Raw genomic sequence first — 26,084 nt, 5'->3', positions numbered from 1 at the left:
TTTATGTAATCCTTGAAGGAAGGGTGAAATATGTGTGTGAAGAGATGGAATGTGAGGCAGGATGAACAATTTTGTATATGGAACAGAAGCGTAATATAGTCAAATGAGTTTTTTTAGAGCTTTTTACCTAATGACCATTAATATTTATAAATATCTTAGCTCATATAAGCTTGTATGTTGAAGAAGAAGAAGAAGAAGAAGAAAATGAGATAAGCATCTGACTTCCTAAAAATATCATTTATTGGTTGTTGTACTCCACTTACCATTAAAGGAGTCTTCAAATGAAGCCATTTCTTCATGGCCAAAGGCTTATAGGTTACATTAATGGTAGTAACCCGTGCCCTCTCCAAATATTATTTCCCAAGAAACCAGTCTCCCTCATCCTAACAAGTAACAACTCTACACTGCATGAGATGCACAAGACCAGCTTTTAATGAGTACTTAATTTGATAGCCTCTTAGTCAATTGAGGTTTTACCAATGGTCTTTGAGAGCACCACATCACACTTGATTGGGACTCCCCTAGAAGCAGCCTTTGCAAGTCCATCAAGACCATTCATTTAGCACTACAGAAACTATCACAAGAACTAATTGAAACTATCACACAATACCTGTATTGAGCCAAGTCCTACCATGATGAGTTGACTACATCAACGAGGCCCCTTGCTGCCATGAAATTCTAATTATATTTTTGAGGGGTTAAACAGTGAATTCAAGGATATTGTTTAGTTCATTGAGTTGCATAGTTCATTGTTTAGTCATGAGTTTATACACAAAGATACTTATATTAAGCAATCAACTGGAGCTAGTAACATCAGCACGTATTGTTTTCATAAATTATATTATTGTATTAAACTAGTAAAGTATTCAAAACATAAAAAGATATTTAAGAAAAACCTAGAGTTCATACAAGTTTAAATCTAGAAGCATGCAAAGTAAAAACTCATGACAATTTAAAGTAATGAAATTTTTGTTATTGTCAATGATGAATCATTTGTCTTTAAAGTTTTATTACTCTTCACTTATGCAACTATAATATTTGCAATACGTCTTCAAGATTCCAACAACATCACCTTAGTTTAGATGTACTTCTAAACAAGATCTTTGAACCAAAATAAAAAAACTCAATTATCTCTCAATAAAGTGAACTTCAACTCTAGATTTGAAAGGAAACACGAAGTATAAAAAAAAGAAGAAAAAACACTAAAAATAAGATGAGGAAGAGTGTGTGTGTGTGTGTAAAACTTGTAGGAAATGTGTGTGTGTGTAAAACTTGTAGGAAACTTTTCCTTCACCTTTCTATTATAGTGAATTTTAGAAGGTAAAAAATTAAAAAAATAATTTTGGTAATAATCAAAATTAATTATTATCATTATCAATATTTGATTAGTCATCATATATTATAAAATAAATATGAAAATAGTGATCATTAATATAAATTTTTTAGTCAAAAAAATTATTCATATTTGCTGAAAATGCTTCTTGAAAAGACTGTTAACATTCATGTGCTGACTATACGAAACAATGGGTTGGAAAAAATAGTTTTTCATAGACTAGACCCAAGTTCAAATTTCAGTTGGTGAAAAATAATCTTTTATAACCCAAAATATTATTTTACGATAAACTCAGGTCCAGGCTTAACCCAAGCCGATGCGTATATATGTGTGGGTTTAAGCCCTAAACTCACTTTGCTTAGGACTTGTCCCCTCTAAAAACTTGGGTGTTTTTTTAACTTAACTTTGACTTTTCAACTTTCCACTTTATAAATATCAAGAAAATTTTATAGTTCTTTTAGAGTTTTGGGTTTCATCAAAACATGTCAATCAAGGGTTATTTGAGATTAATTTCTCATTCACTCATAATTTTTTTTTAAACCATGTTGATGTTTCATGTTTAAGAGTTTATGTTGGATATTAAATTCTAACAAATTTTTAACCAAAATGCGAGTGGACACCTTTTAATTTTACCTTTAATTAACCTTGTTGTAACAAATTTTACAACACATGCAGTTGCTCTGCCATCAGCACATCTGACACAGCGCACACTTGTTACTAATGACAGAAATCAAGAGTTTAACCATGAAGGAGGAAAAAATAAATGCAATGGTGGGAGAGGCAAAAACTATTTCAGAAACTATGGACAAGACAACAGGCAGAATTGGTCTCAGGATTATAGGCTTGACAATGAAACTCGCTGTAAAATGTGCAACGCCTGGAACCATACTGCGCCAAACTATCCGTAAAGGTATATGCATGCCATTAACCCATCTGCAAACATGGTCATGTTCTCAGCAAATTAGTCACCGGTGAATCCATATGTTTGGTGTCCAGAGAAAGGTGCAATACCACGTAATCGCTTGGCAAGCCTCAGTCGGTATGAACCATATCAAGGTAGTAAACAACTTCAGGTTGGTAATTTTGAGTTTATATATCTCTATTGAGCATGTTGGAACTACACATATTCACACACCCGCTCGAACCTTAAACATGTTAGATGTATTTCATGTTCCCAAAATAACCAAACCCTTTTGTTCTGTTTAAAAATTGGCTCGTGATCACAACTAGTTTTCGGAATTTTTGCTGGAAAAATAGTTCTTAATAAGCATTTTTAAGGCCATATTAAATATAGAATCCATTCACATTTGGGATTTAGCATTCATTGAAAAATATTCTCCAATATAACTATTTTAATATGAAATTTTAATATGAAAATTTAACGGTCTAAAACTATTCGTAGATGAAAGAGAAATTGATCTTTAAGAATTTTTAATTATCTAAAACTCAAACCCAAAATGGTATATAGATTGGAAGATAACTAACCTTTCTAAAAGGCGGTTTATTTTTTGAAAACTTGAGAAGTTAAAACACCAAAACTTTCAGAGAGAAGATACCTTAGATTATTTAGGCTTTGGGCTTAAACCACACACATGTGCTCAGTTTCGAGTTTAGATTAGTTGTAAATTATTTTTTGTCAGTCTAGTTTCATAAATAACTTATCTAATCAATAATCCTCTTTAAGGGTAATTTTTTTAAGGCAAAGTTATAAATTTTAAGAAAAAATTATTCTATTTTTTTTAGAATAAACATGGTTGCATCAGTTTTGATCTAAAAAATTTTGTATAAAAAAAGGATGAAGAGAGCTCTTTAGTATGCAAGAGATTAGAGCCATAAAAACAATCTTTACTACTATCAACAACCCTTTACTTCCTATTGTTTTTCTTCGGTTTTGATTTATTTATATCCTCAATCTATTCTACAGCTATAGATTATGTATTTAGTACAGAGAATTTGAGTTTGTTTTCAAACTAGTTTGTAGGCTTGATTGATAGAGAAATCTTTTAAGAAAGTGTTGTTAGAATTCTGTGATATTATTTATATTAAAACTATTTATACCAGGTGATGAGCAATTAAGATTTAACAAGGCCTGTGGGATTAGTCGAGGTGCACGTAAGCTGACCTGGACACCCACCTTAAACTAAAAAAAAAATTTAAAAACAAATTGTTGAATCTTTGAGAGAAACACGATCGACCATGTATTTCTTCAACAAGTACATATTTATTTTTTCTATAATTTAGTGTTTGTTTGACTTGAAAGGTGTCTACATATTTTTTAAAATGAAATCGACTATAATTGATTAAGAATGCCAATAATTAACTATAATCGATCAACCATGATTGAGAAAGATTGACAATATTAATCGATTATGATGCATGCTAAGTTTAAATAAAATTAGTGTTTATTGTGGCTGACCAAACTCTCTCTCTCTCTCCTCTCTTTTTTTTTTTTTTTTGACAAACTTCATCTCTCATTTCTTAACATTTAGAGACCGAAAGGTGAAAAAAAATAAAGTTAAAAATCAAAATGTACAATTCTAAGACAATAGGGACTAAATATGCCAAAAAAAAAATTAGGAGCCAAACTGAAGTGTTTTTCACCAAACTATGAGAATGAAAAAGGCTTTTTTCCGTTAATTTTCATCTCGGTTCTTTAAAAAAAAATTGAAATATAACTTAAAATTTTGTTTCGTAATATTAATCTTTAATTTAACACCAGAATATTCTCAGACTTTTTGCAATTGGAGAGTGAGCAAAGAGAAATAGATCTCAACACATAAAATATACTAAAATGCAAGGATAAAATATACTAAAATGAACAATAAAAATGGATTTGCTTTTAGTTTATAGTTGTAAAGTAACTGTAATTGTAATGTGATGGAAAATCTTCTTATTTGCCATGAGGATCTACAAATCATTCCAGTACTGGTCCTCCGAGTCTCATTTTCACTGATGCATGAGAGCTTCTCCAACTTATCCATGTGATGAACATCGCTATTATGTTATCTTTATTGATTATTATTTTAAATTTGTTAAGATTTCCATACTATTTTTACTCATTTTCAAGCACTCATAGAATGCCGATTTATTGCAACGATTAAGCAAGTACAAATTGATCGGGGGGTGATGTGCTGCACAAAACAGGATCGGAACTTTCCGAACCAGTGGTCACCCCTATGGCCACCAGTACTGAGGTGGTAACTTGTGTGCTTGACTTTGTGTGACAATAACATAGTTGAACAAATTCAAAGGGGAAAAAAATGAGCAGAGCGTAGGCTATCATGATGAAAAATAAATACAAAGGTCTTTTATAACAAAAGCACAAATCATCAAATTGGCTAACGTGTGCAAAAGCTGATGAACACTGGTACTCAAAAAAATTCATGGAAGAGATCATTCTCTATCAAATCTAGGAGATCCAGAATAACCTGGGAGTAAGTGGTTGCTTTCCCTACAGTAAAACTGTCTCGTGATTCATCCTAGCGCTTGCACTAACCCCGAGCAGAAGACTGGCTCTAGTCTTGCTTATCCCCGGGTCTATAGTCTGAGCTTTCAGCTTCAGAGCTTGTCGCGTGTTCAACTTGGTCTCCGGTACCAACCGTTAGAGGTTCCTCTTTGCTAATATGTCGGATCAGTATTAGCATTGCAACCAAAAACACAATTATGTACACAGTTCTAACTCCAATCAGTGAATTGAGATAGCCCATCAGTGATGGACCACTAATTCTATTCCGCTCTGTTTTCCCTTCTCTATATCCTGCAAGGAATTGTGAGATTTGAGACCCCTGGTCCTCCTCTTCAATGCTTTCTGAGCCAATAACCTACAAAGTATTAAAAATAAAGTTAGTGCATGCATTATTTCTCCTCGTAAACTATGAAATTAATGGGAATTAAAACTTCCTAGTGATTTAAAAACATGGTATTTGACTATGGTATTGCAGCAGTAATACTTACTGAAAGATACTCCTCGCCTCCATCCCAAACAATCATTTTTGGTAGTTTTGTCCCCTTGGCACCAAATGTCTCTGCAAATTCCGCCCATTGTTTAACCCCAACATAACCAAATACCAAATTGCGATTTGCTGATGCAGCGGCCTTCAATGTCTTGATCAACTTTTGTGATTTCTCTTCAGACTCATCCTCTAAGATGGTCAGGACAATTTTCCTCTGATCATCTTTCAGTACCTTCAGTGTATCATAGTTTATTGGCACAGCCAAAGGAAGAAAATTTTGTTCTATGAATTCCTCCAAAAATTCCTCTGCAGGTTTAACAGAAAGACAAGTACAACTTATAGTTATGGAATGCAGCAAAAAGCAAGTAACCCATAATGGAAAAAAGTAAAAAGAAACAAACAAGGGAAAACTACAAGGAAATAATGGGAGATATCTTTGCCAAAACAGAAGAAACAGAGAGAAAAAACATTGAGCAAGAATCTGAACAAGCAAGCACCTGCTGTCTAGGTTCCATCAATCAGACTTAGTTGAGGTAACTGATAGGTTGTTAAAATATACCACACTGAGGTCCATTTAGAGTGATAAATAACCAATTCAATTGACCAGGGTAATGCACAGGTCCTCCATAAGCTAGCTTAAAATTTTCCATGTCATATTTGACCTAAACTCAGAATGAATAGTAGCCCCCAACACAAATCTCTTAGCTAAATATTCAGTATTCTACAGTTTGAGTTCTCAATGAGGATGCCCTCCATGTTTGTGACATAAACTGTGAAATGACAAAATTTCTCATCTTATGAAATTATCGGTCAGGTAGTATTTCCTTGGTCGTTCTACTCAAACATCTTCATCTACACAAGCATGATGTATCTACCAAAGTTTGAAACTAATTAATGCTATACCAGTCTTTCTCTGTAATAGAGCAACAAATTTGTAACACTATGATTATCCCTTATATTATGCAAATTCTACAATGGAAATGGTGCACAATGCGATGACAACAGACACAAATGAAGCGCACAGAACATAACAGAGTGTTATTCCTTTTGTTGTCATTGTCAGAAGTGTTTTTATTCTTTAGTTCCATTCTGTTGAAGCAAAGGGTATCTAGACAAAAACACCACATAGTCAACAACACGAGATGTCTATCAGGACATCATCAAATAAGCAAATGCAAACAGTTAAAGTTCTTAGAGAAAACTGAAAATAACGTATTCGAATGGACAAAAATACATAAATTAACACTAATTTCTTGGTAATGGGATGAAAGCAAACCTTCAAAGGGCCCATAAAAGATGCTATGATCATCGTAACTTGGATGAATAGATACCACAGTTGGAATCTTGTCAAAATCATATTGTACCATTACATCATCTGAGAAATCACTTGCTACAGAAAACCAAGCCTTCTTCTTATACTTTATGGCTAGATTTGATATCAAAGTCTCATTTAAACCGAAACCTATAAATATAGGAAAATGTGTCCCAGCTTCTTCAACAAACTCTCTTATAGCTGAGTCGGAATTAAGGACAACAACATCAGGAGCAACAAATTTCCTCAGAAAACGAACGAGTAATTCTGCTTTCCTTGGTCCATAATATTCTGTCGGAACACCATGCATATAGATCTTGAGGGTCGGATATCCACTGCAGCAAAGACAAGTACTTGAGATCATGCAACACAAATTCATCATCTAATCACAGCATCATAGAAATACAAAATCAAAGCTGAGATCCAAGTGAAAATAAATTAACACAAAAAAGAGGTAGTAGCTACTTACTCGACTTCATGTTTCCTAGCAAGACGGGTATACTTGTCGGCATTCACTTTCGCTATGACTATAGGTTTCTTCAATTCAGCGAGAATTGGAGCAGCCACATCTAACTGAAAAATAAAAAATAATTAATTAAAAAATATACTGTAACGAATAATCACACTATGCATTGTGCTGACTGATTAACAAAAAAAAAACTAAATTTCTTCAACTCGAACAATATCTATAAATCTATATCTCAAAAGGCTGCCTATTTAAAAACCTAAAAAAAAAAAATGAGACTTAGATTTCTGAATTATGAATAATTTCAGTTAAAAGATCACGGAAAAAAAAAACACTAGCAAACTGTAATCTCAAATTAAAAGAAAAAAAATATTATGATCTTTACAATCACGTCATTAATCATAGCATCACAGTAATCAATACATAAAAACTGAGATGAGATCAAACAAAAATTGTCTAAATTTTTTCTCCAGATCTTATCAAGAAAGTATGAGCTTGGCATTAAGTTCAGTAAAAGCTATAAGAATAAGAGAAAGGAGGAGAAACCTCGGGAGCGAGGCGCTTGCAATGGGTGCACCAAGGGGCGTAGAAATCGACGAAGACATAGTCGTAGGCGGCAATAGTAGAATCGAAATTCGATTCGTCTAGCTCTAACACTGTATTTATTTTGTCAGCTCTTGTTGATTCTGTTGCCGATATTATTATGGATAATATGAGGATTAAGGATGATCGCGTCGTCTTCATGTTCTTTCGGATGGATGAGTAGATGATGGTGTTGTGTTTCGTTTAGTACTATGTTTATGTTTTAAGGTTGGATTTTGTTTTTCTTTTTCTTTTCTTTCTATTTTATTTAAAACAAAGTTGATTCGGTAAAACTAATCACTGGGAGAAAGTGGTTGGGAGAAAGTTGTTTGGATTGGATTGGTTTGGTGTGGATTGGATTAAGGTGTGGTTTTTATAATTTTTTTATTTTTTTATGTTTTTAAATTATTTTGATATCAAAAATTAATTTTTTTTAATAATAAAAATTAATTTTTTTAATAAAAATTATTTTAATAAGTTGAAAAGCAATATTATAATAATATCAAATAAATTCTAAATTAGACATGTTTGCTAATAAAAAGATGATAAATGTCAAATAAGATTATACCTAAAACAATATCTTAAATTTTATTTTATTTTATTTTAATTAATTTTTACTGAATTTTTAAAAAAATAAAAAAAAAATCATTAATAGCTATATAACAAGAGAGCTTGCTAATATTATAAAAAATATTTCAATCTTATTTTCAAATAATTTTAAAATTAAATAGTATTTAATAGAATAATATCTTAAATATAATTTTAATTATTTTATTTTAAAAAAAATAAATCTCATAAAAACCTCTCATGCATCTATATCTGGATGAGCTAACTTATAGCTCAAAATAGAGAATGCTATGAGCTCTTCTCCATTAGAGCAGCTCCAACCAAGCAGCTAAATGAGAAGCCAAATGTCATTTGCCTTTTATTTCTTCACTGTTTGCATTCCAACGGAGGAGCTAAACAAATAGCCAAAATAGCTATTTGTTTCCTTAACAGCTATTTCTACATTTAACTGTAGAAATGGCCAAAATGATAGCTGTTGGCCAACGGCTATTTTTATAGCCGTTGGCCAACAGCTTTTTTTTAAAAAAAATATAGAAGAAATTTTCTATAAATACATGAAGAAAGAACTTGTAGTTTTAAATTTTTGTATTGTGTCTCACCCTTCTCTCAAATTTAAAAAAACAAGAATCAATTATTCTCCGGTTAATTATTAACATCGGTTGTGTTAATTAGTTGAAATTAAAAGGTATGCTTGTTTAAAAGCTTTTTCTATTTTCTTTTTTATATCTCTTGATTTTTTAGACCTTTTGTTGTTAATTTAATATTTGTGATAAGTTTTATTTCTTTATTATTTTATGTTTTTAATATGAGTTAAGGAAGACAATTTTTATTTATGTTGTTATCTTTGATAAAATTGAGATGAATTAATAATGGTAGTTGATATTGATAAAAAGATAGAGTTACATATTTAAAATTTATTTTTGATTGTCTGTTTTAATTTGAGGTCAATTATATTTTGTCTTCTTGAAAATACAATTAAACTAGTATATCGATTCTCTTTTAGTTCCAAAAAATGGTCAAATTGTTATGTTAGAACAAGTATGAGGCAATGCTTATTATTAATTCGCATGTATGAAAACTACGAAATTGCTAGACATTGAATGTGAGCTTCTTTTACACTCTCTTATAAGGTTTTAACTTGAGTTTTTTTTTTTTTTTTAATGTAAATGGATTTAAATTTTCCAAGCTCTTTTACCAACTTTCTTATGAGTGAGTCAGAAGATATTCTCTCTCAACCAAGTGATTCTAATCAATTAATTGATGACTTAACATGCTCGAATTTAAATGTCCATTCAGCAAAAAAATCACAAAGAAGTAAAAATTTCTCACCAGAGGAGGATTGTTTACTTGTCTCTGCATGGCTAAATACAAGCAATGATCCAATTACAGGAGTTGAACAACAAACAAAACAGTTCTGGGCTCGCGTACATGCTTACTTTGTAGAGAATGGAGGAAACTTGAATAATCGTTCACAAATAAGCATCTCAAGTAGATGGCAAGAAATAAATAGAGAAGTCGGTAAATTTGTTGGATTAGTTACTCAAATTGAAAATTGTTAGCAAAGTGGAATGACCGAAGAATCAAGGGTAATGTTAATATTCATTTCTATGTTAAATTGTTTAACATATATTTTAACATTATTTATTTTATTTATTTTTTTACCATATTAATGATGCTCGGCAAATGTATGCTTCTTGCGTTGGCAAACGATTTCAACTAGAACATTGTTAGGTTATCTTAAGAAAAGAACCCAAATGGCAATTTGAGCGTGCAAGTCAACATCAAAGGTCAAACAAGAAACAAAAAGGTCATGTCAATGCAAGTCCGGCTTCATCAACTCCATCTACCCCTGATTCTGTTAGTTTAGGAGAAGATAGTAAACCATTGATTTATCAAAATAGACCAATCGGTCAGAAGGCTGCAAAGGAACAACTTAAAAGTAGACAAAGAAAAGATAAAGTTGGGGATGTAACTGTAATGAATCTCTTACAACAATTCAGGGATACTCTAGTTGAAATTGAGGATAAGAAGAAACAAGACAGGAAAATTATGTTAGAGCAACAAGCCATGATGATTCAACAAAGTCAAGAGAAACAAGAATTGGATAGGATTGAGAAAGAAGAACAAATTATGAAAATGGATATTTCTAATTTGGATCCAATTTCTGTAGCGTATTTTCAAAATAAAAAGTTAGAAATTATGCAAAAGAGGGGTTTTGATTTTTAATTAACTTTGATTGATTTATTGTAATGTAATGTATTTTTAATTAAATATGTAGAAAATTCTTGGTTATTTTAAATACATTGTTATGAAATTGATATCAATTCATAATACTTTTTTAAAGTTCCTCTAACACTTAATAATAACAAGTAGGATTAATTAACTTAAAAGATAACAAACATTGAATTTGAATTTACTTTTAAAAAATTAAATTTTTAACAATAACATATAAAACTTAAAATTAAAAATATTCATATAAATAAATTTTAAATTATATTTTAAATTATATTTTTTAACTTTCATATTACTTCATTAATTTTATATTACTTTTATAAATTACTCATATTAATTATATAATTAATAACATCATAATTATATTATATATAAAATATCTAAATTAGTTATATAATTATATTAAAATTAATTTAACATGAAATATATTAAAATATAAATGACTTTTTTAAATAGCTTTTTACCATTGGAATGCACATAATTCATGAGCCTACAAGGCTTTGTGCATTTGATTCTCTGCATATCATTTATTAATCTAGGTTTCAATCACAAGAGAAATGAGCAAAAGTCAATATTTGACTTCTATCATTTAAAAAGCTCTTTTTTAATAATATTTATTTCTAATCTTAAAAAGAAAATTCAAAACTCAATTTAGATGAAGAATAAAAAACACTTAAATGGTGTTATCTCCTCGAATATAACCCGTTGACATTAAAATCATATTTTTTACTATAAAAAAATAACAAAACTAGTAACTTTCTCTCACTTTCCTTGTTTTTTCAATAATTTTCCCTCTCATCTCTTAAATCTAAAAACCAAAAAATAAACAAAATTTGTCCATCGTACATCCCAAGGAGCAGAGAACAATGAAGCAAAAGAGGCTAAAAAAGAATGCCAGGATCCCTAAACTGCGAAACTAGCCCAACACTTCCTAAAGCTTTGATTCTTATATGATCAACTACACTCCAATTGGATATCAGTGCAGATCACAAGATACTTGCAGCTAATGCAAGATCTTGCACGTTAAGTTGAAGATCTGTACAAAACTATTAATGAAATATCAAGCTAAAACCCTGCACATCGACTGCTCTTGCTGCATGCGTAAGTTTAGAAATAGTGGATGTTCATGGGACCTCAAAAACGATTGGTAGGTTGAACAAAAGCCAGTTTGCTAGGTTACTTCCTCCGCTAAGTAGAGCGAGTCGCATTTTACTAAGAATGTTACTCCATCTTTGCACGCTTCAAATGTGTTTCCTTCATCCAATCAAGGCATTCCTCCACGGTCCCTGCAGGATGAGCGAACTGCCATGCGAGCAGTTTTTGTTGCTGCAAGGAAGGGATATATTAGAATCTAGAATTCTACAATAGTTTCAAAGGGAGGAAAATATGCCTTACCCATTCCTTAACAACCGGTCCTCCGGATTTAAGTTGCAAAACAGTCATGATATCCTTCCCGTTAACCAACGGCTTTAAATCCCACACTCTTTCAAGACCTGCATCTCAACATATCCTACATTTCAGAACAAGCAAGGCTGGTTCCCAGCCAATCACAAGGGCTCCACTACAGTTTTAAGATTTGGGCAAAACCAAGATAAATAAATATACTGGAAAACATGGGAGGTATTTCTATGTCTATGAATGCATAAGGTCCGATAAAGCAAACAGAGCAAGTTACCTAGCTTATTAAAAATGCAATTCAGCATCTTTTGCAAGATATACTCAATGGAAATTTAAACATTTCTAAAGGAAAAAATTCACAGAAAGAAGAAATTTGGCAGTCTTGTACCTAGATTAACAATGGCATCTTCAGCTGCTTTAAATAAGTCCTTTCTCCTGTCAAGTTCAAATTTCTTTTCTAAAAAGTCTTGAGTAGAGTCCGTGTCAGAAGGATATAACATTGTTGATATCAACAAACCAACTCGCCAAAATTCCTTAACTTCCCGTAGTAAAAATCCTGAATATATAAGAATAAACAATTAGCAAAGAGAATCTGTGCAACTCAGAAAATTTCAAAAACATGTTTAATGGATGAACATCCAGCCATTCAAATAAGAGCATGTCAAAGTATAATTGCAAATTTATCAACATTTATTCATTAACTGATTGACTTGTCGCATAAAGAAGTTTATCTAATCAAGGTGACATTATTCATTAACTGATTGACTTGTCGCAAAAAAGTTTATCCAATCAAGGTGACATGACCCAGCAAATTTATCAAGACACACACCATTGAATGGCGTAGTACATATAAAACCTATCTAAGCCACGTCACTAATTACAAAACAAATCCATTAGGTATTGCTAGTATTATTCTCCAGAGTCCAAATAAATTGCACAAAGGGCTCGCTTCACACAAAATAGTGGAAAATTATGATAAGGAAATTAAATTTGCTATGAACTTGTGGAACTTTAGAGGTATCTTCAATAGTGAAGGATAATGCTAAAGAAATCCAACTTGACTTGCCCAGCTAAAATAATTGTAAAATGCTAACAAACAGTTCAAAGGAAAATCTTAGCACAAAGAGAGCGACAGAACTTCAAAATACACCAGCAAGAACTAGTACCTGTTGCTACTCGGAGTTTTGATGTTATAGGTACATCAAAAAGTTCCATGCCCATATCCACTTCAGCAGGCTGTGTATCGTCATTAGATGTAAGCAAAGGAATCAAGGTCAAGAATTTCTCTAATGACCTGTGTATCTTGATAACCTACAAAAGGAGGGTTAAGACTTTCCAGATGTTCAAGAAGTCTTGAAGATGTCGATGCAAAAAACCTAGTGAGAGGAGATTTGAACTGACTGTTTCAGGATCACTGGCTTTTTGCTTCAGAGAGTCTCTGAATATATAGTTGACAACAGGCACCTGCAATGAAGAAACATGGTTTAGCTTTAGCAACAGAAAAGGTAAACTCTTGGAAACAAATATAAAAATACACATCTGTAGAATCAATCAATTACAGGAGTTGAAACTGTCATTCCATTCACAATAATTAGGGTACAACAAACACCGGAAAAGATGAATAATTGATCAAATGCATTGAGGTTTTTATGATTGAATAAAAACTCATCTCATTTTACAATTTTTTTGGTCTGTCTAAAAATAATAAAGCTTCTAGCCACCCAAAATATTTTAGAAGAGAGAGAAGAGACAGACCACAGTAGTAAACAAGAAATAGATCCAAGAAAATGCCCAATGCTTGTCACTGCCTTTTTTATAAAAGAATCAATGAGGTCAGAACTTTCTAGTCCTCATCATCCTTCAAAAGGAAAATCATCCACCAAAATTAGTTGTGGGACAGCCTGAAAATCTGAATTTCAAGACTGTAATCATAATTTGGCTCCAATTTCTATGAATACGGCTCAATGCTCCTTCAATGCATAAAATGTAGATTCACGATTGGAAAGAAACAAGCAACAAAAAGAGCAAACCAAAGATTTAAGAAAAATAGAGGCAAAGAATAAGGGGAGCACCTTTTTACCCTTTTCATCCTTGTATATGGTGTTTCTTAATGGAAGAAATAAAGCAGCATACAAACAAAGCCTTCTTTGTTCACCCTAAAGCTCAGGAATTTAGAATTAAAATTCACAACCTTAAACAATATATAGAACATTGAAGAAAAGATAAAGAAGAGGAAGCATGTAATACATAATGCTGACAGACAGCAAGAGAAAAAATAATTTAAAGAATCTATCATGGCTCACTCACGGTGAAGGAGGAACCTCCAATTAAATGAATAAGGTTCCACGCAGCATCCAGATAAGCAACACAGAGCCTAAAAGGGGTCAAGAGATTATTATCTGAACATAAATGACAAACACAGACAAACTGCTCAAAATCACAGGGACATCTCAAAGGCTAGTTATAATAATGCTAGAAAATTTCTGAGAAATCTTTTAGTGACGCCCAAAAGCACCAGTTTTCTAAGTGGGAATAGTGCATTCTACTTGTAATCAAAAAGGCATTCCAGTTATAGATGCAATCAAAACTTTTCCCATTGCACCAAGCAATAGTATCTAGATCATTTCAACTATTATTTTTGGTGATCTTGGGCTGTTTTAGATCTTATCATACCCCTGACATTCTTCTGACACTGTCGGCTCAACCTTTGGGTGAAGATTGAAGACAACCCAAAATAATGTCAGATCAGCAATATAGGTCATAGCTTTAACAGGTTGATTGCCAGAGATCATGAGATCAATCTGCACAAGAACAGACAGGAAAAATGCAAGTAATGAATAACTATTCCCCAATAAAACAGTATTTAGAAAAGCCCCAAAGGACAAGTTAAAGTTGTCTTCCTCGGAAATCAAATATCATAATCAAACTTGCTATTTCAGCCATGACAAGGGGTAAAGATTACTTCAGTTCCAATACGCTCTTTGCTGATTTTTGCTTTGAGAGCGTTTTTCACATCATCACAGGCAGCAGCTTCTTTAAGCTCTTCTTCAAGTACAAATCCAAACCTTGCACCTAAAATGACTAAAATGAGACGAATATATAACAAATGTGGATACATGTAAAGTGAACAAAGAGAAAATTGGAAGTTGTGTCACCTAACTCATGCCAAGTAATTGGCCATGACTTCAAATATTTTGGTCAGAATGGGAAATGAGGAGATCAGAAGATTTTTGGATGTATTAGCTAAAAATTAGTGATCTATATTCAAATAAATGATAATCCTTTGAAGAAGCAGCCTCTGAGGAAATAATACAATGAATAAGGAAGCAGAAATTCAAGAAAAAAAATACATGTAGCAGCTTCGATACTATGATATTTTGAATCAGTTGCTCTAAGAAAATTACATATGCTTTTCCAAATGCTTAATTACTTCCAACTTTTACCAAAGAAGAGAAAAGGCAATCAAAATTTGCCTCACACAATATAGCGGTATAATAGAACAGATGAAAATATAAATTCAGAATTACCAAACCGAATAGCTCTCAGAACTCGAAGTGGGTCATCCAAAAAGGTATCTTTTGGAGGTAAAGGAGTTACTATTTTTCCAGATTTTAGATCTTCAATGCCTGTAATAGATGAGGGGAAAAGAAAAAATGTCTGAAAAGTGGCAAAGCTATACACATAGCAAGTGACAAAGTTACATTCTTGAAACAAATAAAAAGCATAACAAAGTAAAACATATTCTAACCTCTTCCAGTTAGGTCTTCAACAGAACTGGTATTGATATTGTAGAACAAGCTGGCCAACAGAAGAAATCGAAATGCACCAAGATTAGCCGATAGCAATAACTCTTGCAAACAGGTGTGGAGAGTGTCCTTGAGTTACCAATATCAAAATTAAAATACCTGTTGATGGTTAAATCCCTTCGATATGCGTCTTCTTTTGCTGTGCCAAATGTCTGTGGTAAAACAGGTTAACTTAAATAGTGATGCACCCAGCACAGGTAAACTTGAATAACTAAAAGTCATACATCCTACATGAAGTAACAATTTAACCAAACAGCATGAAAATAGCTCAACTTAAAGTAATGATCAAACAGAAAATCACTGTGATGGAAACATTTAAGTGCACTAATAATACACACAAGGTTCTAACCTATCTACATCAACAACCAATTCAAAGTTTTCAGTCTCTCAAACTATGATCCAAAAGATGATTAGCTACTTCATGGAGTAATTCAGCCCCTTTACCAAATTAACAGCACATGTCAACATTTATAAAATATTGAAAATGAAAAATAATGTAAAGGATTCAGAATATGAAATATTATGTAATGAAATTCTGTTCCTAATTACCTCATTTTTATTAATTTCCTCGTATAAGCATGCCAAATTCAAAACAAGAAAACACTGAACTGTATATAGCATGTTTTAAGTTCTTCTTAACAAACGGAACAGCCTCAGGTACATGTCATGCACATGAAATTAGAAAAATAATAGCTGAGTTCTAAGCTAAATTTTATACCATAGTAGGAATGCGGCTGTTCTCACTGTAGTCTTCACTCCTTAAGTTTACAAAATCAATCCATAAATCAAGAAGACGCATCCTTGCAGTTTCCAAGTGTTTAGACTGGTCAGGATTGCTGCAAAAGTAGAATCAGATAACATTAAGGTAACATGTAATATCATAAAACACTATGAAGACCAAAAGGCTAAAATTTGTAAAATAATGACCACTATTAATCTATTAAGAAGTTCAAACCACCACATGAAAAGGAGATGTGCAAGGATAGCAATTGAAATGTAATATTTAGATTCACCAACATGAATTTTTCCAATAAGACAAGATAAAGGGGAAAACATCTTAAAGAACAGAACAAGAAACCGGCAAAGTCATCAAAGTCAAAAGAAAATCTTTTTTAAAAATCTGGTTTTGAAATGAAACCAAAAGTATATTTAACTTTGAACAGAAAATAATTATCCCTAAAATGAAGAAAATAAATAAATACTTATACCGTGGAATAACCCCAACTCCATGAGCCTCTTCCCCGGTAGATAACAAGTATTCCCTAACCTTATCAACAAATTCGCTGCCCAACATATTGTCGATAGCAATGTCGATGTCACAACATTCTTTGCCTAGAAGCTGCAAAAAACATTAAAAAAAAATCTTATACGAATCCCAGAAGATAAAAAAGCACTAAGAATTTTAATCAGACAATAAAAACCCATAGAAAAAGAAAATCATTAAAGTCTTATCATTTCCTCCAGCATGCTTATTGCTTAAGACTTATATGACCAGAACCATTTACTCCTCACGATTCTCTTTGCTAAACCTTCATTATTCATTACGGACTTTCATCAAACATGCTTTGGGCATCTTCTCACAACACAGATAATACCGCAGCAATAAAGCTTACCTTATCACGAACCCAGCCCCCAGCTACACGGAGCTCAGTATTGAGATTGAAATGGCGAAGAGTGTTGACTAAGCGGTCAAAAATCTGCTTTTCAACCTCATTCAGTTCAATCTTGTCTTTCACTTCAATCACTGCTCTTGCTGCTGCCTCTGATGACACCGTCGCCATTTCCTTACAATAAAAAACCCCAGGAGTTTGAATTCGAGTTAGGGTTTTACTTGGGTAGGAAAAGCTTGGAAGAGAGACGAAATTTGTTTTGCGTCTGTTGAGGAGGCTTGGGGAGAAGAAAAGACGGAGGGGGTCGAGTTTTACAGTGTTGAGAAATGCTCTCATTGTTTTCTTCTTTTTTTTTTAAGGAGTACGCTACCGGTTTTATGACCTTTTGAATATGGCTGTGGGAACCCATACCTTTGCCTCTCTTTTTTTTCAATTCTTATTTTCTTTGAGAATTAGTCTATGAAAATAAATTTATTTAGATTTGAAAGTTGCACCAATCAATTCGAAATGAGGTGCAATTCTTGTTTTTATTTCAATAAACAAATGTTGATGAATTTTAAAAAACCTTGATACAAACTCAATTTAGGATTTTTTTAAAAAATAGTTAATTCCCTGATAATTATTTTATATGTAATAAATATTCTTTTTCTACTTTTAATAAGGAAGTTGAGAGGTAAAGGAGATTGGATCCAAGAAGAAGAATATCAAGGAGGATTCTCACCGGTGACAATTCCATAACAAATATAAGTTTATCTGGTTGTGCATGCACGAGAAGATCACCAAGAAAGAGTATATTTATAGTTTTACATAGATTTTATAGGACAATAATCTCGTATTGTTACGAAAGCTTAAACTACTGGACTAAAAAACAAAGGTAAGGTAACAAGCTCGAGCCATTTTGTGTCTCCCTCAAATCTTCTTAAAACTTACTGTTAGTTAAGGAAGATACTTAATTGGATCTGAGCTCATTTTGTGTTTGTTTTTAGTGAGGAGAATTCTCGTGTTGGTTTTTGTATATCGAAATTGTGCCTTGTTTGGCTGGAATTTTAGATGATATATCCACTCCTCCACTAGTGTACTGCTAAAGATTTCTTTAACATTCCCTTGTTGATCGAACCCACTTATCCAACATCTCTGAACTAGAGTTACTTGAGATGGTTGAATATTTATTGGATTAATTCTTACACACTTACACATGAATAAATCCTTGACGGGAGAAAGAATTTAGAATGTTTCATCCAAATATATAAAACGTTGAACCCAAATAATGTGTTAGTTTTTGTAAATTTAAGTGATTGATATTGATCTTCAACCTTTTTTTTTTTTTTTTGTTAAAATTTGATTATATTTTTTTTATTTTAATGTGCTGATATCAAAATTGAATTTTTTAAAAAAACATATATATATTATTTTAATATATTTCTAAACAAAAAATACTTTAAAAAATATACTTATGCTGGAATAGGGCTTTAAATACCTTGGAGAGGAAAAAAATAAAAAATACCTAACCATTAACCAATTTGACAATTAAATTTGGTAAAAAATCTTACTGTACTTTCTATTACAATGATGTAGAAAGCTTGAGATTTTAGGTCGAGGTTCTTCAATTCATAGGTCTCAACTAGTCCGAGGTTAAATGATCATTTAACTCGAGCAAATGTAGCTAGATTAAGCTTTGGAGGTACACTAACCATGCTGACGTTTGAATTGCCACATCTACAGTTTATAGAAAGTTTTGGCTGGGTTTAAATTTGAAGAGTGAAATAAGAACTTTGTCATCTCGGGTCTGTTCAGGAAATTACGCCGCCATAAGCAAGTCTGTTGTATTTAGCAGACAGTCCTAAGGAGTGTATAAATGCTATTGGACTGTTCGGTAAGAGGAACATCAGCCTGCTTTAAAGGGTGAAAGACAAGTCTGCTGCATGAATAAATGACAATCCATTTGATGTAAGAGGAAACGTTTTGAAGTCTCCTAAAAGGTGCAACATATTGCCACTCTCACAAGCTTATATCCATCTTCCTACGTGCAATTTTCAACCGATCTTGGCAAAAATCAAAGGGAGATATGGTTAAAGATCATTAGAAACTTCAATTCAGAATCATTGGGAGACATTTAGAGAGAATACAGACCGTAAGTGATGTGGCTCTCTAATAGAATAAATGAAATCAAATATATTCATACGTGTAATCATATGCATGATTCAAAGCAGTAAGCAAGTGATGGATTTGAAGATCACAGTAAGGTTGCAGATGTTGAAAATCCAACGAGATATATTTTTTTACTGAAGACGTAAGTAGTCAAGAAGAGAGAGAGATTAGATGTATATTTTATGACTCTTGGACTTTTCGACAATATGACAATACCATCACGAAGTCCTTTGCCGAGGAACCCACGGATGCTGATACTTTTTTTGACGTTGAACCAGTACAAAACCACAAGTTTACTAAGTTCTGCAATCGCAAAGTTGGGCTGACGGGCTGACCCCGGCACATTATTTCCACCTACAAAATCAGAGCCACAGATAGAGAGACAGAGAAAGCAGTATTCATCAATTATAAGCACACAAAACACAAGATGTGATATCATTTCCAAAAACAATGACTTTCATTAAATATCGACGAACAATTTTATCAAATATGCACCAACAATTTTAGGAAGCAATGAACTGTCATGAAAAAAGTAGTTATCTTTGTTTAAAAAAAATAACCGATACAAAAAAAAATTATTATACACTGAAAATGATAAAAATATCTTCACTTAATATATATATATATATATCATAGTTGAATTTCAAACATGACAATCTTAAAAATTAACATTTGTTCTTAAAATTTAAAATGTAACATATATGCAATGACAAATCACTAAATTAACATTTGTTCTTAAAATTTAAAATGTAACATATATGCAATGACAAATCACTAAATTAACATTTGGTCAAGTTTACTCTCCAATAATCACCATTGAAAGCTTATATAGTCATTAACTTCAAGGTCTATAGGATTAGTCGAGGTACGCACAAGCTGGCCGGACACCAATATTAATAAAAAAATAAAATTAAAAAAATAAAGAAGTTCATAATAATCAGATTAAAATTTGTAAGGATTGGGTTTTTTTTTTTCCCGCCATTTGAATTGGATCTATAAAAATCAATATTAAATAACATCGAACATACTACGCTAACGAATTACGATAACGAGGCCCATCACAACAACTAATCCACCTCCTTTCGTCTCCGTGCGTCTCCGCTCCAACTTCTAGGCAAAACTTTTACGAGGTTCCTGGCTCAAACTGGTGGTGAGAAGCACTGTTAGGCCAGTGACTGAGAAGCAACCACACTACCATAACACACGTTGAATCTCTAAAACCAGATAGACTTTTTGGATGAGCTGGGGTTTAGGTCAACATTTTGTATGGGGTAAGCCAAAATCTACAGATGAAAAGTCTGGTTCCACACTCTGAGATTCATCATCAATCATCAAACTACACACAAATCAAGCCTCCTTCAATTGAACCAGACAATTTCATCATGGAAAATGATAATTTACTCGCCCAATTGTATACACCCTGTCATGTGTTCTCTGGTCTCTACAACAGGTCGTTCTTGCTTGTGTGCAACTAACAGCAATCCATTCAATTGGAGTAGAAAAATCTTGGATTCACTATGATAGCTGGCAAAACCAATCCAAATGAGAGTGAAATTAACAGAATCCCACTAAGCTCTAGCATCTCTCCCTCCTTTCCTGCTGACAGCCTCGCACAATCGGCAAGGCAACGTGTCAAGGCTTGCAGCACGGGTCTTCCCATAATTACCCAAAACACCACATCTTCTCCATGCATGGTATTCAGCATAGGCTACAGGGTCATTAGCAAGGTTCTTGAGATAAGAAGCCAATTCCTCCTTGGAGCTAAATTTGGTCCCATCTATTATTGAATGTGGAGGAATGAAGTCCAAAACATTGGGTGCACCAAAATATATTGGAACTGCACCGGAATCTAAAGCATAAAATAGCTTTTCTGTCACGTAACTCTCTGTCCAGGTGTTTTCAATGGCAAGGACAAATTTATAATGAGACATGGCACAATGTAGATGATCCCACCATTTTGGTTTGACACTGGCATCATTGGCACACTCAGGATAGAAAGAAAGGGCCATGTCTAGCCCGCCAACATTGTTCAAGCACTTGCCAAAGGAATGGTGAGGCAGCAAGCTGAGGAGACTCTTAGCCAGCTGGTTTCTATCAGCAAGGCAGCGTGATGAAGACCAATAAACTAGTGTATCCTAGGAAGGAAAAAAGATAATGAAATCAACCACTAATTTCTTTACTGGAAATAATATAATTTTAATTGATAAAAAAAAAAAGGCAAACTAGCAGAAGGAATAGAAAAAGGAATGACCGTAAGCCAGACACTTACTTTGTCCTTACGACGAGACACGTGATAATTTCGACCATTATGAAAGAGTGCACCAGCATATGTTGACTGAACATCATCTTCCGCATGATAGCTAATAAATAAATCCTCATGACCTGAACGTTTCCTGCCAGCCTCAAGATCCATATAGACACGAAGTGGATCACCATTGCGCCTCTAACAATCACATTAAAATTGCCAATTAATGAGCAAATAAGCTAACAGGGATGCACAGGTTGCAGAAAAAAACTCAACCAGGATAAGTGAGCAGATAAATGTAGATCAGAAACAAAAAGGATTTAATATGTTTGTGACAAGAGAAAGAACTACGGCAAGAGTGATCATCTCTTTCTCCTTGTTGACTACTGCCAGAGTTATCACAATTATATTGTTTTTATACACGGATGTCAAGATTCCAAAGCACTGCCAGCTGCAGCACTCATGCTTGGTCAATTTGTCAAAATAGTTCTTCTGCACAGCATGTGATGTACAGTAGCATTTGCTCAGTTTGGAACATAACTTCCATTCTATAAAAAGATGTCTTTTCCCCATGCCTTCCATAACAACCTACAAATAGCTAAAGAAATACAACTCCATAACTCCCCTTTCATCTTAAAAAGCCTCCAGCCCTGAATGAGTTTACTTGTGCTTCATGACACTAGACCTAAGTGACACTCACGGTTTAGTATGTCTACTGCCACATTGTGTTAGACCAGAATCAATAGAACAACAAATGAGTGTCAGATTCAGGGTCTCTCCACCATGCCATTGGGGTGCCTGCACAGCTATTTGTGGAGAACAAGCAACTCCTCCTTTTTCTAAAATCTGCACTCTGCTAGTTTTGTAAGATAAGAAGAAAGGGCAAATAAATAAATAAAAAAAGACTGTCTTGGGATAACAGAAGGGTGTTCACCAAACACTCAAGCTAATCATATCCACAAACCAGGACCAAACAGCCACTCAATATTTCCTTGCAAAGATAGAGCTAAATACAACACCTTAGTCCATTTTTATTTTTTTTTGGTTTTTTTTTTTTATCATACCTTTCCCCATTGTTAAAGATTATAAATATTAAAGAAATTGTACCCAAGCAGCCACCTGAGTGAAAACAAGACACTCTAGAAAGAACTTTGGAATTCTCAATGTCTCTCAAGGAAATAAGTTTTCTGTTTTTTATCTTTACCTTTCAACAAAACTTTATAAAGATTATTCGCATCAAAATTCCCAAAATTGCATACGAAGATTGCATTCTGGATACCATGATCCAAAGCAAAGTCCTTCCTCCTTAATCCATGAAACATCATCCAAATCACCTAACCTAGAATTGACCTCCTTAAACTAGCCATAAGCTGGAAATATAGACAAACAGTGCAGACATTGCCGTCCCCATATGCCAATTGTACCACATAGAACTTGCAGATGCCATCACTAACAAGAAAATTGGTTCTAAACAATTTGCTGTGAAGTCTGTCTATCTAGGCAATCAACTTTATGGTTTGTTCCAAAATCAGCTTGCGATTGGCAATGGAGGGATCTTAGGTTTAAATCTATTATTGTATTAAAGAAATCAGTACCAGTAACGGCAGAGCACATATATGAAAACAAACAACAAACATGATTACCTATTATTTTGAACACAAGACCACATTTCTCAACACAGCAAAATTGCAGTCACCAAGTATCATATTCTACCTAGTTGATGCTCACCTATCATCACTTGCTCATTAGAAATATTTAAATAATACAATACAACAAATGTATCTAAAAATATACGCTTCAGATTTCCAACAACAACTAAGTCTATGGATTTAACACTTTCTGCAATTCCAATAAACTGAAAATCTCGAAACAAATAAATCTTGGGTCAAGACAAAATACCTGAAGTGGAGGAGGAGCTGTTTCAAACAACAAAGCATCAGGCTTGTCAGCAAGAACAGAAGACTTAGTCCACAAACAACTCAACCCACAACGACAAGAATACATATTGTCCAAATTGCTAGGAATCCAAGTCCACCCTTTAACCAAAACACTGACATGCTGCATCTTCAACTCACTACACCCCACATCACCATTAACAACCTGCACAGAAACAGACCCATTTGACCCCTTAGACCCAAAAGAGTCCAAATTCTTATATTTCTCTCTAAACTGAACACAACCCACTTGAGAATCCCATTTCTTGAAAGCAATGAACAAGTCAGTGAAAGGATCTGGTGCTGTTTTGATAGGAAAGTTTGAGTCTTTAATAGAAGAGGTAATCGAGGTTGTAATGGATGGAAATTCAAGGAAACCAGAAAAGAAAAGGATTATGACTGTAAAGAACAGCATGAGTGTGATTGTGTAAGTGCTAAGGGGTTTTAATTGCATGATGAAATAGATTTTGAACTGGGTTTAACTCTCTTTCTCTATAGAAAAAAAAAAAGAAATAAATAAAAAGAGGAGATTTTTGGGGTTTTTGACTAAAATGAATTTTTTTTTCTCTTCTTCAGTTTTTTTTTTTTTTTTGCAGCAGTTTCTTCTTGTTTTATGGATTTTGTTTTTTGAAAAATAGCATGTTTTGTTAAATATTTTAGAAAAATAACACAAGTTAAAAAATATTTAAAAAATAATATAGTTGAAACATAGTATTATTTATAAATAACTACAATTTAAAATAATGATTGTCTTAAAATATATTTTTTTAAACAATTACTATTTAAAATAACAGTTACCTAATGAATGTTCTCAAAACATTTTTTTCAACTAATTATTCCTTTGATAAATTAGAAAAATATCAAAGGAAAATATAATTAATCATAAATTAATCTCGGTAAAATCTTTAATAAATTAAGATCATATTTGATGATATTTCAAGATTTAGTTAAAATTATATAATTGAAATTTTTATAACAATACTTGATATATCAAAAACAGAGCTTTGATATGTCCTTACTAACTTATTTTTTTCTTAATTATTGGATCTTGAATTTTACTTTTTAGCCATTAGATCTTTGTAAAAATTTAGGGATATAATTTTTGAAACATCCATTATTCTTAACTGCTATTCTTCGTACTTTTTTAAAATATATTACTTTTTCAAAACTTTAATGAAAGTATAGAGATGTTTGATAGTGTGGTAGTAGATGCTTTTCAACGTGTTTTTTACTTAGAAATATATCAAAATAATATATTTTTTATTTTTTAAAATTATTTTTGATATCAATAAATTAAAATAATCTGAAAATACTAAAAAAATTAATTTAAAATAAATAAATAAATTTTTTTAAAAATATTTTTAAAATACAAAAACAAATATTAAAATTCTAAAATATCATAGGTGAAGACGAGGGAGAACGAGAGTTAAAAAAACGTAACGCAAAACAATAATAAAGAGCAGTTAACACCTGACTACTTTTAAGGTTTTGCAAAAGGTGGATCTGGTCTTCGGTTTATCGGTTCTCCTCCTCCCTGGCTTTAAATTTCTTATGCACGTGGCTAATTTAAGAGACCATTAACGAGTTTGTTTTATGTAAAATATTTTACATTATAATTTTTTTATATTTGTTTTATTAAAAATATTTTATAAAAAATATCATTACTAATCAAGTATGATAAAATTTATAAAATACTTAAGTAAAACAAATATCCTTAAGTATATAGTATTTTACGTTTTAGGTATTACTAGTTTATCCTGCGGCTTTGATAAAAGTAATTGGAATGTAAAAAATAATATTTAAACTCTAGGAAACTTTTTAGTATCGTTATTAAATTTAGTATATTAATTTAAATTTGTAAATTTTTAACCTGACTTTTTATTTATTTTAGAATTTAAATTAAATCTTATTAGAGATGTCCTGATGCCTAATGTAACCTGTCAACTGGGTAATTTCAAAGAAAAAACTCAAAGGAAAAACAGAAGAAGTAAGTTGTGTTCACCCTAGTCATCTTGTAACTTGGTTGTGAATTTCATTGGTTTAAATCAATTTTTTAATTTATTATATGATAAAAAAATACAAAAATCAATTTATAATTAATCTTGTATTGAATGATAAAATTTAATAAAAAAAACTCAACATTCAAGGATTAAGTTGAAAAAATAAAACAAAAGATCAACAAAAAGGATCCCAACTATGCTGGGTTAGGCCTGTTACAAAACAATAGGCACATGGATCCAAGACAAGCCCACATGCTTGGTCATATATATATATATATATATATATATATATATATATATATAAGGTTTCATGCCTCTTTTTCTAAGAAAATAGCACACCTAGTAGGAATCGAACTGTGACCCTGTGACCTTTAGGCACCGACTCACACACTAACTAACTTAGTTAAAGAAACAATATGTTATCAAATCATAAAAAAAAATATTAATTTATTTTTTTATTTATATAAATAATTAAATTGTCAAATGATTGGCTAACAT

At 32.3% G+C, this 26,084-nt stretch overlaps 3 protein-coding genes across 3 annotated transcripts; all 3 read right to left on the bottom strand.

The window, feature by feature from the left end:
• Nucleotides 1–4,584: 4,584 nt before the first annotated feature.
• Nucleotides 4,585–7,947, bottom strand: LOC18104443 (protein disulfide-isomerase 5-2). Its single transcript, XM_006376214.3, has 5 exons — nt 7,611–7,947; nt 7,068–7,171; nt 6,563–6,933; nt 5,288–5,592; nt 4,585–5,154 (listed from the first exon to the last, which is right to left on the bottom strand). The coding sequence occupies exons 1-5, from the start codon at nt 7,806–7,808 to the stop codon at nt 4,849–4,851; spliced, it is 1,284 nt and encodes a 427-aa protein (XP_006376276.1). The 5' UTR covers nt 7,809–7,947; the 3' UTR covers nt 4,585–4,848.
• Nucleotides 7,948–11,150: 3,203 nt separating this feature from the next.
• LOC18104442 (tRNA nucleotidyltransferase cca2) lies at nt 11,151–17,623 on the bottom strand. The gene is made up of 15 exons (XM_006376213.3): nt 17,263–17,623; nt 16,858–16,988; nt 16,368–16,485; nt 15,749–15,801; nt 15,592–15,641; nt 15,371–15,469; nt 14,806–14,915; nt 14,517–14,644; nt 14,151–14,217; nt 13,916–13,999; nt 13,245–13,307; nt 13,010–13,154; nt 12,232–12,399; nt 11,841–11,938; nt 11,151–11,771 (listed from the first exon to the last, which is right to left on the bottom strand). Exons 1-15 carry the CDS (start codon nt 17,593–17,595, stop codon nt 11,667–11,669), a joined length of 1,752 nt encoding a protein of 583 aa, XP_006376275.2. The 5' UTR covers nt 17,596–17,623; the 3' UTR covers nt 11,151–11,666.
• Nucleotides 17,624–20,300: 2,677 nt separating this feature from the next.
• LOC18104441 (alpha-(1,4)-fucosyltransferase) lies at nt 20,301–24,096 on the bottom strand. The gene is made up of 3 exons (XM_006376212.3): nt 23,552–24,096; nt 21,677–21,850; nt 20,301–21,542 (listed from the first exon to the last, which is right to left on the bottom strand). Exons 1-3 carry the CDS (start codon nt 24,038–24,040, stop codon nt 20,976–20,978), a joined length of 1,230 nt encoding a protein of 409 aa, XP_006376274.1. The 5' UTR covers nt 24,041–24,096; the 3' UTR covers nt 20,301–20,975.
• Between the last annotated feature and the right edge of the window lie 1,988 nt (nt 24,097–26,084).

Source organism: Populus trichocarpa, chromosome 13 (assembly GCF_000002775.5).
Source record: "Populus trichocarpa isolate Nisqually-1 chromosome 13, P.trichocarpa_v4.1, whole genome shotgun sequence".
Classification (NCBI taxonomy): Eukaryota; Viridiplantae; Streptophyta; class Magnoliopsida; order Malpighiales; family Salicaceae; genus Populus; species Populus trichocarpa.
Note: the sequence above shows the minus strand (reverse complement) of the source record. Positions and strands in the feature narration are given on the sequence as shown.

Bases quoted from the DNA above. Each gene is read 5' to 3' on its own strand.
- LOC18104443 (XM_006376214.3), bottom strand. From the start codon at position 7,808: ATGAAGACGACGCGATCATCCTTAATCCTCATATTATCCATAATAATA. The intron at 7,172-7,610 runs GTTTCTCCTCCT...TTTATTTTTCAG, and splicing joins GCAAGCGCCTCGCTCCCGAG to TTAGATGTGGCTGCTCCAAT. The intron at 5,593-6,562 runs GTTTGCTTTCAT...TTAAACCTGCAG, and splicing joins CTTTTATGGGCCCTTTGAAG to AGGAATTTTTGGAGGAATTC.
- LOC18104442 (XM_006376213.3), bottom strand. From the start codon at position 17,595: ATGAGAGCATTTCTCAACACTGTAAAACTCGACCCCCTCCGTCTTTTC. The intron at 16,486-16,857 runs GTATAAGTATTT...CTACTTTTGCAG, and splicing joins GGAGTTGGGGTTATTCCACG to CAATCCTGACCAGTCTAAAC. The intron at 13,155-13,244 runs GTCAGTTCAAAT...CTCCTTTTGTAG, and splicing joins AAGCCAGTGATCCTGAAACA to GTTATCAAGATACACAGGTC.
- LOC18104441 (XM_006376212.3), bottom strand. From the start codon at position 24,040: ATGCAATTAAAACCCCTTAGCACTTACACAATCACACTCATGCTGTTC. The intron at 21,851-23,551 runs GTATTTTGTCTT...TGTGATTGTTAG, and splicing joins CAGCTCCTCCTCCACTTCAG to AGGCGCAATGGTGATCCACT. The intron at 21,543-21,676 runs GTAAGTGTCTGG...TTTCCTTCCTAG, and splicing joins TGTCTCGTCGTAAGGACAAA to GATACACTAGTTTATTGGTC.